Here is an 18,003-nt window from a genome sequence, read left to right as displayed (position 1 = left end):
CATCTAATGCAGTTCATGCTGTTAAAGTCCATTACGATGATGAAAAGTGACAGTAATTCTTGTTTTGTGGCATTAACCGACACCGTGTTTAACGTATTGCCAACGACCGCAACGCCGCCGCCGCCGTCAATCTCTCTTAGGTATGAAGTTGTATATGACGCGCATCAAGTTCGAAAACCATCATGTCATTCAGTGATGATGATCTTATCGATCGCCCTTGTCCGAGATGCACAGGTACCTTGTATACACATCCTGACTCCGGAATCACATCTTCATCATCGCATCACAACCACAAGCGATCTGAAGCGATGCAACAAAACATAAAAATATCGAAAAAGATTCTCGGATTTATCATCGGACAAACAATAAGTTAAGATACATTTGTATCTGAACTCGTGCCGCCACTCGAAATTTGTCAGACACATTAGGACACTTTGGACAGAGAGGAGAAGATAATAGGACACCGAATCTCAAGAATACCTTACCTACATATGTTATGTCCAAATTAAGAGGATTACGCGTCACCGTTTCATATATTTATATGTATAAGTATGTGTTCTCTGTATGGACCGATTTTAACATCATTAGCAGTAGATGGTTAATGTGCTGTTTGTTTGGCAATGCCGTCAATTTGTCAGAACAACGACGACGACGAGGAAGCGGACGGCAGCAGCTGTGATGGAGCAGTACGGTGGATGGCTGTGCGGACGGTAGTGCGGTAGAGGGATATGAGCCGGCGGCGTCAGTGTTGGAATAAGAGAGTGATTTTATTGACGCCCCCACATTATTGATTTCTTGATTTTATGAATTTAATCATGCCTGGCCTGGGGGCAATAGACTTCTTTTCAAGAATCAACAATGAATCAAAATAAATTAAAAGCCAGTTACACCTAGTTTAATTGATTTATAAATTACGATAAATGTATTTAGGTTAGGTTTTAGGTTCCTAAGTGGGTATTTGTATTCAAATAAATTGAATTGAGTCTTGAATACAATGAAAGTTGGAAATCTAGTTAATTTCTGTAACCGTTAATTTAATTTGTATCTACACTTTGTTTTCTTATTTTTATTTTGTTTTATAAATTTGAAAAAGTTATGAAAAAAGACTTTAATAGTATTGGTTCATTTGAATACAGGAATTATATATGATTCTTGTTCAGTTTGATCCGTTTTTTTAGCACAATTAAATTACAAATTATATTTATATGGAAAGTTTCAGATGTCTCTACACTCAACAAACTTTTTTACTGTTTAGACATTTTTAAGGAATTAAGCGATACACTTTATTTGATAGAGAGCTCTTTTGAAAGGTTTTAAAGAACACTAGAAGAAAAATTACAAATATTATTTAAATAACACATAAGATATTTGAATTCCGTTTAAACTAAAAATTGCGCCATAACCTCATGACGAATTGATCAAAAAGGTAAAATAATGGGTTCTATAAATGGATTTGTCACCTCAAATACCTTTTATGTATGATAAAAAAAGGTTCAAAGAAATTGGGTGGTACAACAGTCAGTTGAGAACTATTTTGTTTATTTTTGTTTATTAGAAAATTAAAAAAAAACTAATTTCAATATCTTTCTTTTTATTTTTACTTAAAAACTACTTAAAATTATTATAATCTACCTATAAACTACTTAAAACTAGAACAACCACAGCAGAAAATCTAACTACCTAACATTTTTTTGTTTTTCATATTTTGTTGTCTTTTTTTCTCATTCCATTTTTTTTTTTAATTTTTTTTTTATTTTTTGTTTTCATTTTGTTTGTACATTTTTTTGTTCGTGCCACCAAGTCTATTCTTCTTTAAACTAAACCCTAAAACTATAAATCAAGTATGTAAGCCGGCCAAGGCATAAAATCCCATCACGACTGTCCATTATCAAGTGCCGATTAAAGCCACTAAAACCGGTTTTCCTGCTTCACCCTATCAGTTCGGTCCCGTTCGGACACAGCCCTACTTAACCGAAGGAGCTCTGCTCCAGCTTGTGCCATGACGTCCCGATACACGGTTCGTTGTCTGACGTGGTAGATTAGCGGAACTGCCAATCTATCCTGTATCAGACTGCATATATCTAAAAAGAGGAATGCCTCTGTTGGAATGAAGCAGCTCAGGCGTGCACTCTCAAAATACTCGTCGTTCGGATAGAACGCCCCGAAAATCATATTGTTGGTCGAAGACATATCTCTTGCAATGTCAATTCTTTTGATTCGTGCCCCGTTGTATAGGCCTCGTTGGAATAGTAATGCACATAAGAAGATTCGACTGTTCAATATAAGCCAATACAGCGTCGCAAATTACATTCACTCTGGGATCAAGCCGACTGCTGTAAAACAGCCGTTTCGTCAAAGCTTTTATACGTCTGTGAAAATATAAGTACTGATCTATCCATGGATACCGAGGTACTTCACTACACGTTTGCTCTCTAATTGCTGCCCGTGAAGATAAACGATGACCCAATCTTGCCTCAATTCTTGCACGTATCATTCGTGGCCCTAGCCAACGGAGTCCGGAACAGAATTGTCTCCGACTTCTGGACATTTATTTTCAGTATCCAGTAGTCGCAATATCGCTGAATTTTGTCGAAATCACACTGCAAGAGAACTCTAATGACCTCAACCTTTCGTGCCGTTCTGTACGCAATTAGATCGTCGGCGTAACAGTTCAACGCATTAACCATCATGCCACGGGTACTACGATGAAAAAAAGGTTACTCGCTTTTAAATATTATGTGTGAACGAAAAATATACAAATTATTGAGTTATAACTATCGGGAAAAGTTGAAAACTTTAAGACCTCACTTATGCAAATATGGAAATAAATGATTAAACTTGCGTTCTCGTAGTTCATGTTAAATACAATGCAGGGCCATACGAACTTGCTAAAGCATCCAAAGAGTCTATTTACAAACATTTCCTGAATTTTAAGGTTTTCAAATGTATATGAAAAAAAATTGTTTTCATAAATTTAAACGACATTTGATTTCTAAAAAAAAACTTAATTTTTCAAAATTTGCATTTATACATTTTTAAAGCTTTTGTTTTTTAAATAAGTTTTGTATATTTAGTTTTTTTCAAATTTTGCAATTATTTGGAGCTAATTAATATACGCTTTGCGTTTCAATTTTATAAAAAAATGATGAACAATTTTCAAGATATTGAATTCCGAAACAAAAGTAAATTTTTTTTTTAAATCTATATGTATATAAATCAATGCCACTTTTCGTTGTTATGTTATAACTCAACAATGCCATTACCGATTTGGCTAATTTTGGTCTTGAATTATTGGAAGAAGTCCAGAGAAGGTTTGTATGCAGAGAAAATTAAAAAAAAAATTGAAAAGGTGTAAAATCAACATCTTTCTATACTCCCATATACAAACAATTTGTACCAATACATAAAGAAATCCCGATTTGTTGATTACCTTGAAAATGTAGAACGAAGCTGTAATAATAACTGAAGATATGTGTTTTACAATTGTAAATAAGGCAGTACAACAATTGGGTATGCCCGCACTAAATCGTGAGATATATGATTTTTTTGATCGTGAATTGCAAAGTGAGCACGAGTTCAATTCTAATGATTTACGTTTATTTGTACTATCGATTATAACCAAATTGAATATTCAAAAAAAAAACATGTGTATGTTTCCAATAATACAGGTGGATTATATTTCTTGGATGCCCCTTGGGTTACAGGCAAAACTTTCGTTGCATAATTTTAGCGACTATTCGATCTTAACAGAAAATTGCATTGGCACTTGCATCTTCGGGAATTGCTGCTACATTATTAGAAGGTGGTCGGACCGCACACTGTGCATTATTGCCATCGAATGTACTGGTGATTGAAACTCCAACTTGCAATATTTCGAGAAATTCTGCTATGGCAAAAGTTCTGCGATTAAAAAATCAATAGAAACATTTAATCGAACAATGCTAGATTTACGCGGTAATCAACAGTTTTTTGGTGGTGCTCTGATATTGCTGTCAAGGGACTTTCGTCAAACATTGCCTGTCATTCCTTGATCAAGTCCTGCTGATGAAATAAACACCTGTTTGAAGTCATCAGTTCTTTGGAGATATGTGCGAAAATTGACAATGAATATTAATATGCGTATTCACCTACTTTACCGAACATCAATGATTGGATTGAATTTGTTTTTCCGAACATTCTTCAGAATTACAGAAATCATGATTGGTTGAGAGAACGTTTTAGAACCGAAATACATTCAAACCAATGCCATTCATTTTCAAATTCAAGCGAAACGATATATAAATCAATTGACAGTGTTATGAATCAAGATAAGGCAATGAATTATCCAATTGAATTTTTAAATTCATTGGAACCGGCTGGTATACCACCGCATTGCTTGAATCTGAAAATTGGTTCTTTGATCATATTATTGCGAAACAATAATCCTCCAAAACTGTGTAATGGCACCAGATTGGGAGTAAAAAAGTTATTGCAAAATTTGATTGAAGCTATAATCTTAACTAGTAAATCAAAAGGAGAAGTGTGTTTGATACCGAGTATCCCTATGATTCCAACCGATATGCCATTTGAATTCAAAAGATTACAATATCCTTTGCGTTTATCATTTGCTATGCTCATAAATAAAGCCCAAGGGCAAACACTTCACGTTTGTGGTGCAATTTGGAGGAATCATGTTTTTCACGTGGCCAACTTTATGTTGCCTGTTCCAGAGTCGGTACCCTCAACGACATTTTTGATCATCAAATGTTATTGCGACAGAGCTTGTGCAGAAATAAAAATAACTACTAAATAACGGTTCTATGGGAGACATCCTTCTGGAACAACGCAATCAAAAATGTTTGTATTGAAAGAAGTCAAATTAAGAACAAAATGTTTAGCGAAAATTTAAAAAATCTATCAGTTTCTTTATGAGGAAATTTGAATTTTCGAATTTTGACCAATAAATTCGTATGGGGATTACTGTTATTTTAAGTCTTTAAAAAAGGCCTAAAAGCTTAACGTGAATCGGCTCGTAGCATTTAGTATTTCCCAAATTTGAAGTCATTAAGCAAATACTTTATGCTCTAGGGGCCCGGGCAGACATACTGACGGACGGAAGAAAACGGGTTACCCACTTTTACTACCATAGTGAAGTCATGTTTGATTAAAATCACCAGTTCGAAATTGTTTGCCATATAGTTACCATATGTCGCGAGTAAACATATAAAACACTTTTTTGAAAATCTAAAAAGCGATTTTGTTTTATCAAAATTCTGGATTTTTAGTGGAAAATTAACGTTATTTGTCTTTTTTTGACAGCTGAATTTGTTTTTGGCGCACGTATTTCCAGTCGTAAATTTATTTTTTCGAAAATTTGTTCTAGTTATTTAACAAATTGTGAAAAAACTCAGATCGAGTTTAAAATGAATCCCGAAAAAAAGCTGAAGAAACTTCAATCACGTAGGTGCCTATCGAAGGAAAGGGAACTCCATTCAAAGCCCGATGACAAAAAACTAGTCAACGTTAAAAAAAACTCTTGGTAAATACCATCCCCGGCATAGAAGAAGTTATTATCACCAAAAACGATGGCTCGTTCATCCATTTCAATAATCCTAAAACGCCCAGGCATCATTGCCCATTAACACGTTCGCCATCACCCGCCATGGCGAAAATAAATCGATTTCCGAAATGACGCCTGCAAGGAAAGAAGTGTATAGCATTTATGACAATGCTAGTATGGCCTGGAGACTCATACTAAAAATCTATCTGTGATAGTCCTACATTGTCTTGCAACAACACCTAAAGAATGGGATTATGTACTATACTGTACTGTACCACAATCTTTGCTTGTAACACATGGGCGCATAGTACGTTTGACGAGACAGTATTGTCTTCAGCCCCATACTTTACCGAAGAAGGTGTTGCAATGCTACTAGATTTTCTTGTCGTGAAAAAGTGCTTTCTCAAATTAGCCGTCCGGATATAAGCTCTAGGTCTCCTCCATCCCTGACAACAGTACTCGCACACAGGAATGGTTGTTGCGCCACCTAATTTATTTTATACAGTATTGCGATCACACCCATACTGACGTTGTAATATTCGCAATGTATTTCTTTCCGTATGGTATCCTAACCCATTTGGCGCAGCAGAACATCACACTATTGAAGAAAATTAGAAGTGAATTAGCTGCGAATAAGTGTGCAGCTGCTGGATCTATTGCGGCGAATCTCTCAGCCGCCGAACGGTGATGTCCCCGATTTGGTGCAAAACTTCGAAGAAATCGCCATTGGCACTGCCGCCCCTGCTGCAGTTGCTGCTGAAAGTTCTGCCTCCAGTTTTCTAGAGATAACCGATTCTAAGAAAATTGAACAAATTCCTGTCGTCTAAATGGAGTCTCTCAGGAATTGCTCATGTCCTAAGTAAAAAAGAAAAAGTTTTACACTATACAACTTAGTCAAAAAACAATAAAGCAACCAGAGAACAAAAATTAACCTTTACTGAATTATAACGCAGACGGTAATTTTTCCGAGCATTCGAATTGAAAATTTTGACATTTATCGACGTTTCAAGGTCTACGTTTACGATTGTACGTCCATGCATCAGAGTACATTTGCTCGTTGGCTATATTTCACGAACAGGTGAAGATATCGCCTTCGAAAAAAATTTTGTTTTTAAAGATAATCATATCAAAAGATGGAGAAAGGATTTTGAAATTAACAGATTAAAAAAAGTAAAAATTGTTTGACCCCAAAAGATCTCTTTAACCAATAACTCCAACGGCTTTAATTAATTTTTTTATTATAAACTGTATTGTGACACAATTAGTACAATTAGTACAACTTAAACTTTTTCAATCAACAACACTCACATCGAATATTTTGCAAACAAAAAGTGAAATCACCTCAAAAATTTAAATTTTTTGCATCAAAGAATAACTTTTTTGAGATTTTGTAAAATTTTCCGAAAAATCGATGTGACAGCTTTTCTTACAAAAAAAATTACTAAAAGTTGTTCAAATTTGAAGTTTCAAGAAATGCTACTACAAATCTGTACAAACTGGTTTTCAACAAAAATATCTCGGCAATAAAATGAGATACTGAAATAAAATTTATTTTATCAGATGCAAAATATTGGTGCTTATTTTAAGTAAGTTGTTTTTTAAGAAAAATCGAATTGATAACTTGTTTACCATAATCATTAAACCTAAAAAGTGTATTGAGAAATAGTAAAGATTTTGACTTTAAACTTTTTCTATCTAATACAAAATTGTATTTTTTAAAGCTTATGCATGTAAAACATCCTATTTTTAAATTTGCATTTAATAGTTTTCTCAAATGGTTATCTGCAATCTTCCTTTTAGTGTTGCATTGTCAAATGTCAGGGATATGATAACCTGTTCCAAAAACTCTTCAAATTTATATATAAGTCCAAACTTTCCACAAAATTAAAAATAATTACATTAATTATCAAAAAGAATTAATGAAAAAGAGTCTGTAGAGTTATATAGCACATAATTTTCGTTCGGTTTTTGGTCACACCATAAGTTTCGTGTCTGCGAACTTAAAAAACACTAAAAATAATAGCACTTAAAAAATAAAATCCAACTTAATATAATAAAATGGAAATTCAATTAAATTGTCCACCATTAAGTTAATTTCTATTATTAGCTGACATAAACCATCAATCTATCTCGATCTCTCACAGAAACCTAGACTTTCCCCAATCATTAAAGGTACCAAAACTACACCACACACATTTTTACTGATATAACGAATACAAAAAAAAACAACAACTCTAATTACATTTTAACTAGGTGTCCTTTACGTAACCGAATTATGTGTTACATTTAAGTTTGATTTGGTTTATTACATCGATGAAATAGCTAACAAAAAGGACCCAATTCGTCGATTGCATATAATTAAATGAAACATTAGCTTTAAATGCTTCCTTATGCGATTGTTTTTGCTTTTCACTTTCCCTCCTTCCTAGGAAGGCTATAGAACCTCCTGAAACCATATTGATAGAAGGTATAGGAAAGGTGGTTAAAGAAGTACACTCTTCTATATGCATTATTCAGATGGGGCAGAGAGAGGTGCAGAGTGATGATCATTTGACATGCAAGAAAGTCATTAGGAGCGCAATGTATACGTATAATGGTGGTATACCGTTAATACACGGTTTTGATATCGCCCGCACTTATACAAGAAGTGACTTTTATTTCAATATAAGAAAATTTCAATTGTTTTTTCGTCCTTGTTATCATACTCGTACACAGGACGACCGCGACTACGACGACTCGAAAGTACCTTTAGAGTTCCTATAGTCAATCATTGGCACGATAAAGTCAGTATTTGGTGTTTTAGTTTGATGGAAGGTGGTAGGTATAATTTCAGGGTCTTTTCCATTTCATCACCATCGCAGTCTTTGGCTCCGAGGCATCACCGCATGTTATAGAAGACTCTTAAGGAATATGCATTTGTGTGTGAATATGATGATTGGTTCTAGGAAGTCTATTCTTTAGAGGTGGTGTATAGTTGGTGGGGGCTCTGATTCAACCCTCTAAAAGCAATTATTGTTAAAACTATTATATTCTCAACACTTAGGTGGGCGTTTTGATTGCATTCCACAGGAGCTATAGAATAACCATAGGTAATTAAATAGACAAATTGATTTCGGAAAATTTAATTGAATTGGAAAAGAATTGTTGTATATTGTAGACATGCAAAAGTAGGGTATGAGCTGAGCATAGAGGTTAATACGGTAGATTTTGATGGTGGGAAAATTTGATTCATAGAGAGTGGTATAATTATGTGCTATATACTCTTTCGATCGATTAGCGAGAGAGTATTTCAATTAATCAAAATAATTCAATGGGTTGTGCTGTGCAGTGAAAGATAAATGACATGACTTGACTTGGTTGGTGAGATGATGATGTAAGCCAAGGAAGCATTGGTTCCAATTACTAATAAAACAGTAGAAAGTTAGAAACAGTATTTTATTGGTTTAGTTGTTAGAGTATATTTTGATTGTTGTCAAAAATGCTAGAATTCGAATCACATTGATAACTTTCTATTGGCTCCCTATAAATCAAGTTGTCAATACACAAAGTTTAAGCTTTTTTAGCGAGATATTGGAGACTTTAAATAAATTCATGACGGCATATCGCGCAATTCCGACTTATTGTCATTGTTCTGGATAACTTCACAAAGTCCTTCTCTAAGAATACATCGATCTTATCATTCAACTTGCTTAAAAAAAATTCGAAAGATGATAAATATGACATATAACACGGCTATAAAACTTTTGATGCAAAATTTTCATTAGCTGTGCCGCTGTACCCCATTTTTGTAGTGAATTTTAAAAAATTCAATGAGGCTTTGTCTGTATTAATACTGACATTTATATTTAAAAATCTATAGAGTCATTAAAATAAACAATATCTTCACTTCTCTTTAACTAATAACATTTAAATCTTATGTCCATTCCACAGGTGATCTAACCGATGATGCCACTGACTTACGCTACGGTTTGCCCTTGGCCCATATTCGAAGTCTTGACAATCAATTGCTCTCATTAAACAACTCCCCCCAACTGCAGTCGCACAAAAGCTGTGCTGGTATTAATACTAGTGGCGCCTATGGCCTTCATCACCACCAACAGTCCCATCACCATCAGCAGCATAATCATCATTCCCATCATCACCATTTGCATGGTACTAATCACCTCAATTACTCGGCACATTTCCGAAGTTCCTTGGACAATGGATCACCTAATTCCTTGTCCCAGCAACACCAGCAATATCTTTCATCCCAAGAACACCAACAGCAACAACACCATCAGCAGCACCAACAGCAACAGCAGCAGCACCAACAATCGATGATGGTGGGACATATGCTGCATCGTCAACAGCTTCCCAGCCCTTCGGATCGGGATTACACGAGTCCGTCAATAGTCGCTAGCATGGCCCTAATTCAGCAGCACCATCACGAGGCTAATAATGCAGCGGCGGCGGCGGTGGCGTCAACAGGAGTAAGTGGATTGGGAAGTAATGTCGGCTTCAATCAGAGCCATATTTTGCATGAGAAAACCTCGAAATCATCTAATCACTACTTCGAGGACAATGCAGGCCTCGGCGGAGAGGCATCGGCCACAGGATCGGGTGAAACGACTGAAGGTGATTACGACGAGTCGATGTCGGCGAACGGTGATAACAAGGAGAATGGTTCATCGGCAGCCATTGATGTGACAACACCATCTCCTCCGCTAAGTATTGGCGGAGGTGGTAATGGTGGTGGCAGTGGCGTTGGCGGTTGTGGAGAAACAGGGTTAAAAAGAAAATCCTCGTCTTCGCCAGCTTCCTACGATGATTTGGATGAGAATAATGAGACGATGGCTCACAGCAGTAAACTGTTGAATGGAAATGATGACCAGGTAGCTAATGACCCGTCCACAATGGCAGATTGCTCAAAACTTGGCCCCAATTATGGCGAGTACATTCGAGCGAGAAGTTTTGATGAGATGCAACAGCAGCAACATCAAATGCATCATAGCAGCACCGATCCGCACCAATCTTCACCTCCGCTCATGCATCAGCACCACCTGCAACACCAACAGCAGCAGCAACAACAACAGCAGCAGCAGCAACAACAACAGCGACAATTGGACGAATTCCGTTCGGCGGGAATCATACCAGAGCAGCAGGATAGACTGAATGACAATGACAGTGTTGTCAATGGGAGTTGTGCTTCGAGCGAGGATCTTAACCAAACGAATTCCAGTGAACAGGGTGAGAAGATCACCTCGGGCAGTGACGATGAGGGTGAGTTAAAAATCTATTAAAAGAACAGAGAAAAGCAAATTCTTCTACTTTGATGTTCATACTAATTTCCTCCGAAAACGGTAGCACTGTTCTTTCGTAGGAAGGTAGTTATAGACGTAAAGTTTTGACATATAAATATGAATTAATATATAAAAAAATATTAATCTGGAAATATTTTGTATGTCCTTCTTTTTCGTTTTTCTTTCCCCAAGCTCAAGATGACTCCTGTTCGAAGAAGAAACACCGCAGAAATCGAACGACCTTTACCACCTATCAACTGCACGAGTTGGAACGAGCGTTCGAGAAGTCTCACTACCCTGACGTCTATTCCCGCGAAGAATTAGCCATGAAAGTGAATTTACCTGAAGTTCGAGTACAGGTGAGTTTGATATTTTCTTTTTTTTTTTTGATTTTATTTGATTATGCATAAGAGCGGTGCCAGCCACCCCTTGCCTTGCCATGGGGCATATTGTTATTACTTGTAATAAAAACCTTTGTATATTGTCTCCAGTAACCACATATGAATACGATAACAGAAAAATAATGTTCAGAATAAATATTTCGAACAAAAAGGATAATCGCGTTTAAGGACATATCGCAGGACATTTTTATTGGTATTTGTTCGATGTTCGATTTTATTTTTATTCTCCTTGGTTGGGTTTTTGGGGCTGCTTTGCATAACAAGTCTAATAAAATAATGTACCTTTTTTAGTACAGAAAATAAAAACCATAAATAGTGTTATCCTTCTTCACATGCGACATATCAGTAAGTAGGTTTTTGTTACAGTTTTTCTTTTTGTTTGGTTTTATCGAATCAAATTTTCTATGAATTTAATATGAGTCTTCTTGAACAATAGTTAGGCTCGTAATAGTTTTTTTAGAGAGTGAGTATCTTTAACATTATTTACGCAAATGTGGTTTAATATTCTTGTTTATATGCATTGAGGTTTAATAAATGAAATTTATTTGATGTTTCATTTTGATTTGTTATAGTTGAAGGCAATGAAATCAATTCAAATAATTTCTTTGAGTATAAGTCTGGTTAATAGCAACTTATCAAAATGGAATAAATTTGAATAAAGAACAATGATTCATTTTTATACACGTATCATGAAAATTATAGTAATAAAAGGAATTGTATGAGAATTTGTACAAAAATGATATGGAATATAAAAATATTGTGAGTATTTTAATATAATATCAGTTTAAGTATCAACAAATACATTTTTATGCGATCACGAAACTATTTGAGCATTCCTATAATTAATTTAATAAGAAAGCAAAGAAAGAGAAATGACTGATAAATCCTTGAGATTGTTGTGAAAAAAAGTATTTTTATTTTCTTATTAATAAAATCCACGAATTTTGGTTCTTTAATTTTAAAGGTAAATTAATGTAATCCTTTTCTAGAATAGATTTATGTAAGTCTTATTTATTAAATTGGCTAGCTGCATCTTATTACTCATATGGACCATTTTTAGTGTATAATTTGAAACACCACCAAGCTCATATCATTCAAACCATATATGCTGAGATGATGGTAAGATCCATCAGTACCTATGGCGGGCGCGGTCGCATGGCATAGTTGAACCGAATTAAAAACATCTGGAAAAACACTAGAAGAAGTTCAAAGCCTCTGTACATTGCATATGGAGACATACATTTACCAAAACACTGAGAAATTGATGTAGAAGATATGCTTCATCTATCTCCTCCTGTGGTAAAAGGAGCAATTTTGAGATTCGCAAAAGTAGGAATTCGAACTGTGGAATGTATTGGTTTCAGTATTTCAAAATCTGTTATATTTTCGACATCCAAAGGGCGGCATGATAAAATTGTCTGACTTTGAGAGAAATGCTACTACGAAGTAAAGCTGCAAAAACGAGTGGGTTAAAGAAGCTACCAACTACAGTATTAAAGCAAATGCCATCAGGTGGTACATTGGTGCAGGAATTTTTGAAATTATTAGTATTATTCAGGAATATTGCTATTTCAAAATGCACTAAACATTTCGAGCGAAACTATTATGTCATATGGTCAAGCTGCACTAAATTCACTTACTTCCTACTCTATTATATTAAAAATAGTGTGGGATTGCATTGACGCATTTTATGCCCTTTAATAAAAAAAATATTATGTCATAGATATTTGGATAGCTGGCTATATCAGAATTCTGGGAAATGAAGAAGAAGGCTCCTTGGGCAAAAGTAGTCGACAAAACCTAACTATGAAAAACTATGAAAACGTATTTAAGAACACTATAAAAAAAGGTAAAGAGTCAAAATGAATTAAGAAATTAAGAAAGATCTTCCTGAAATGATGCAGGTCTCAAATTCTACTTGGGAATGATAATTTGGAGCGTTTCAAAGACTTCTGGGATACTTTAAATTAAATAGGCACCTTAACATATTGAGCTTAACAGACAGTGCCAGTTGTACAACAATAAAATACATTTACAATTGCAACAGGGGAGAGGTTACAATTTGTTAATTTATAACTTGAAAATATTTTTTATTTGTTTTCCATAAACAATTTTATGACTTTGTAGAATTGTATTCAAATACTCCACATTTGTTATATTTTCGTTTTATAAGGACATTTTTAGGAATTTTTCCACAATTGCTGACAATTTAAGCTTACAATTCTTTTATGAAATACAAAATTTACATATTTAATTGACTATTGAATCAGGAAATTCAGTATGAACAGTGAAAAGACTTTAAATGTTAAAAGATGTATTTTTAAGTAAGAGTGAAGGTGATCACAACTCTCAGTTGGGTCTCCGTGTAATACGTCACCGGTATCCTCAGAATTTTAAACAAAGCATAAATAACGATTGCGAATCGATAATTATCTTATGTAAAATTTAAAGAAACGTTTTAAAACACTTTTTTTGAAATTTTGTTGACTTGAAAACTTTTGATTTGTATTTCAATTTTTAGTAATAAAACACGATTTTGCAAAATTTAAATAGTGCCACCGTTCTGTTCCTTCTAAGATCAAAAAAAAAAAATCGATTAACAATGAAAATTGAAACATAATGCTAAGGTTGTGTTCAAAATGTCATCGTTTTTCGATTGTTATATATTTCAAGATTATACAATGACAAATTTGTCATAAAATACGGATTCATCAGACATGTAGACAAATCTATAGACTCTTCACCTAAAAATTTTAGTGAAATAGTGTCCTGATCAAATACTAGTTTTGTTGAATAGATTTTTATTTGAAAACAAATTTTTACCAATAAATAGATGAATGAAATTAATTTGAGAGATGACAATAACCGAACGTCAATTTTTACCAAATTTTCGTAATATTTTTTGTAGATTTTAGATTTTTTTACAAAAAAAAAATACTGAATTTCGAAAACAATATTTTCTGTGCAATGAAAAAAAAAGTTTTAAAACAATGTTTCTAATTTTTGAAAAGCTATTTGAGTCAGAAGTAAGAGTTTACCAAGTTTTAGTATTGTTTTTTTGTTAGGTTCTTATTTTTTTGTAAAAAAACTGTCAATTCGGTTTTTCTCAAAATTTTGCTTAATGTTGAAAACAATACTTTTTTAAAGAAAAAATTAGCTTTAAGCCAATGTCTCAAAGTTTTGAAAAGATATTTGAGTCGAAAATCAATTTTTACCAACTTTTATTAATTTTTTTTGCTCTTTTTTTCATTTTTTGTAAAAGAAAACTTCCAATTCTATCTTTTTTTTTCCAATTTTTACCAACTTTGAGTAGTTATGTTCTTATTTTTTACAAAAAATACTTTCAATTCGATATTTCTCAAAAAGTTACCAAATGTTAAAAACGTTTTTTTTTTCGTTGCACAAAACTGTTTTGGAGATAAAATCATTTTGTATTCGTTTAATTTTCGATGTGACAAACTTTATTTTTAGTTTTTGTTGGTTTATAAAAAACCGTTGATTGGATTTTTTTCCAAAAATATACTGATTTGGTATCACGTTACAATATGTAATATAAAATTTAATTCAAGTCTCTATCGTTTTTGGTTCGTAAGATATTTAGGGTTATCCAAAATGTTCACCTTTTTTTTAAACTGCTATGGTAAAAAACCACAAACACAATTCACTTGAGAGCCTCTTCTGCATCTTTCGGCATTATTATCTGTATAACAAAAGTTATTTGAAGTCCATATCTCTTCTGGTTCTTGAGCTATGGACGACGAAAAAAAAAAGTCGCGATCATACGGACATACGTACGGACGTACGGACGTGGGAACGTACGTGCACACGCACGCACAGATATCTTTTTAAAAATCTTTTATATCGACTCTAGGGACCTTGAAACGTCGAGAAATGTCAAAATTTCCTATGGGAAGTTAACAAAGAAAATATTTGAAAAGAAATTCTTGAGAACTTCTAAAAGTATTGACTTATTAAACGTAATCATTTTAAGTGTTTGCATTTTTTTACTAAAATAAAAAACTTCAAAAAATATCACCTTATTTGGTTTAACATTTTAAAAACCCTTACAGAAGATAAGTTTAAATTCTATTTTGTAAATCATACATTTTCAATTTCTTTAAATGACAATTATTTGTCATATTACTAAAAAATATCAGGTATAAAAATTTGTCCATGGTACAAATGAAAAGTTATCAGTGTAGTTCCAGTCTCATTCAATTTTTGCATAAAAATAAGTGTACATTCATTAATAATTTATAAAATAAATATTTTTAAGAAAAATGTTATAATTATCCACAACTCCACAACTTTATGCATTAAAAAAGCATCTTAAACTGAAATTATCCAGCTAGTGTGAAACTTTTTTGTTAACGTCCGCAACTTTCAACTTCTAATTTGTTTGATTTCAAAAAATATAAGTACTCAAAACCTCAACTCCCTCGAGTGCAAGCACTAATTTTTTGTGAAATATCATTAAACAAAGAAATTAATAATATACTTACTTCTTTTTTTGACAAATCAATCTTCGATGGCTTATGATTGAAAGTTCCAGTAAACCTTCTAACTTCTGGGTATCAGGCTTGTGCGTCATGAAACATATAATTTTTAATAGTTTATTCGATTTATGTGTTATATGCGTAGAACCTAAGGACAGAAAGCACAAAATAAAAGTTATTATCCGATTGACAAGGAAAAAAGAATATTAATTTATATGACATGGAATTCAAGCTTCCCTTCAAGGCATCTTAAAATATCCTCGTATCATGATAATATATAAACTGAATATAGAATATTTCTACACACGATATAAAGAAATACATCACCACCAGTAAAACGGGACACATGACTATATTTACCCTTGAGTTATTCTTTGGAATGTATACTTACGAAATGGAACGGGAGGTACCAATATGGTGGGTTGGTGTGGGTGTAGTGCTATAGGCATGGTGGAGTAATCGGCAAATTAACTATGTGTAAACATTATAAATCACTGCGTGACACAACAACCAACAATTCAAATTGTTTTCGAAATTCCTTAAGGACATAACAACTGATCGTTAACATTTTCCAAGGAACTATACGTTTTCCTACTTGTGAAGGAAAACGTATAGTTTGTATTTTGTACTAAGTTGCCTCCCTATTAATATTCAGTTATAAGTTCTATTTTGTAAGTGTAGGCAAAATAATTTAAGTGTGTTTGTGTGTAACTGTTAAATTAAATCAGAATGGGGTTTCGGTGGAATTGCATTATTTCACCCTTCGCCTTCGCCTTTTCACCCACTCACTCAGTTACAGTTACAAATGAAAAACGAATATATCACGAATGCGAAATTTGCATATTCGTTTTCTTATCGATTTGTGGTTTTACATTTGAAACACACAAAAATTATAAAAACAAAACAAAGATAGAAAGAGAAAGGGAAAGGAAAATGAGGAAAAACTAGTACAAACTAAATTTGCATTTTTATATATGTATGTGTTTATACATATTTTGCCACGATTTTATATTTTAATAAAATTAATTAGTTTAGGAAATTAGTTAATTTCCGGAATGAAATGCTTGATGGCGATGCGATGGAATAAATTTATGCTAACAACACAATTATAGTTAGACCACCTATGTACGTAAATTCATTTAAATATATTAGATGGACTTAGAAGTGAAACTTTGATTCGTTAACCAGGTTTATACGTAGGTTTGTGTATCGAAAAAAATGTATGAAAGGAAATCGGAAATGAAATGTGTTACAATACTTTGTTTTCGAAAAAGGAAGTAAGTTGTTAGTGCATTTATTTAAGCAGGTTTGTTTTTTTTTATTTTAAATGTTTTTATTAGTTTCGGATATTCGGTACGAATTTTTAATAAACTAGGCACTCGGCCACACGTTGCTGTGGTTAAAGTTGTTTGTCATATTACATTGTTGTAAATTATTTAAGAGGAATGGTAGGGAAATTTTTTTACCAAGATGCCATTTCTAAAAAACATGGCGACCTTCATGACTAATTTGCTAATACCGTAACCCCTTATTACAATGAATTTATTATTTACGAACGAAGACGGAAACGTCTTTAACGTTGCATAATTGCCATTTGAGGTATATCTAGAAGACTTCTAATATAATTCCACCAATCCTTGAGGCAATTTTTACTAGCTGTCTTTACCTGGTCCATGTTCCCTCGGCATGGAGAGAAGTTAAAGTTGTCTTCGTCTCAACATGCCTACTGTAAATGTTAATCGGTGGAAACAGCGTTACACACTTTAGTACGCACCATCGAATATTCCCTCCATCATAAAGAGTTCACTATGGTTGCTTTCCTTGACATCGAAGGTGCCTTTAACAACGTGGACACATCTGCAATCACATCTGCACTAATATCTCTAAATGTAGAGAGTTCGCTTCCGGAGTTAATTCATTTAATGCTTACTAGCAGAATAAATAACTCAAAACTGGGCAACTCTTCTAGTAGACGATTCGTTAGTAGAGGGACACCGCAAGGTGGTGTTCTATCCCCTCTCCTCTGGAACCCAGTGGTGAATGAAATCCTAAGAAGTCTGGATGCAGTGGGTTTCAGAGTGATATCCCATGAGGATGACGTTGCTATAGCAGTTTCAGGAAAGCATCTTAGCATCCTAAAAGAACTCTTACAAAATGCCTTGGACAGACTAATACTTTGGGCTGATCGGTGTGGACTGGGTGTTAACCCATACAAAACCGATCTGGTATTATTTTTTAGAAAAGATACAAAATTCCATTTGACAGCCCTCCCTATATTAAAGGAATCC

At 33.7% G+C, this 18,003-nt stretch overlaps 1 protein-coding gene across 1 annotated transcript in view; it reads left to right on the top strand.

Moving 5' to 3' along the window:
• Positions 1–18,003, top strand: part of LOC129950419 (uncharacterized) — a 144,650-nt gene that overhangs the window by 55,180 nt on the left and 71,467 nt on the right. The window contains exons 8-9 of the mRNA XM_056062361.1: positions 9,470–10,798; positions 11,011–11,177. Of these exons, the coding sequence (XP_055918336.1) occupies positions 9,470–10,798; positions 11,011–11,177 (1,496 nt within the window). The remainder of the gene's footprint in view (positions 1–9,469; positions 10,799–11,010; positions 11,178–18,003) is intronic.

The sequence above is a fragment of the Eupeodes corollae genome, chromosome 3, assembly GCF_945859685.1.
Source record: "Eupeodes corollae chromosome 3, idEupCoro1.1, whole genome shotgun sequence".
NCBI lineage: Eukaryota > Metazoa > Arthropoda > Insecta > Diptera > Syrphidae > Eupeodes > Eupeodes corollae.
The sequence above is the reverse complement of the archived record's forward strand: the minus strand, read 5'-3'. Positions and strand labels throughout refer to the sequence as shown.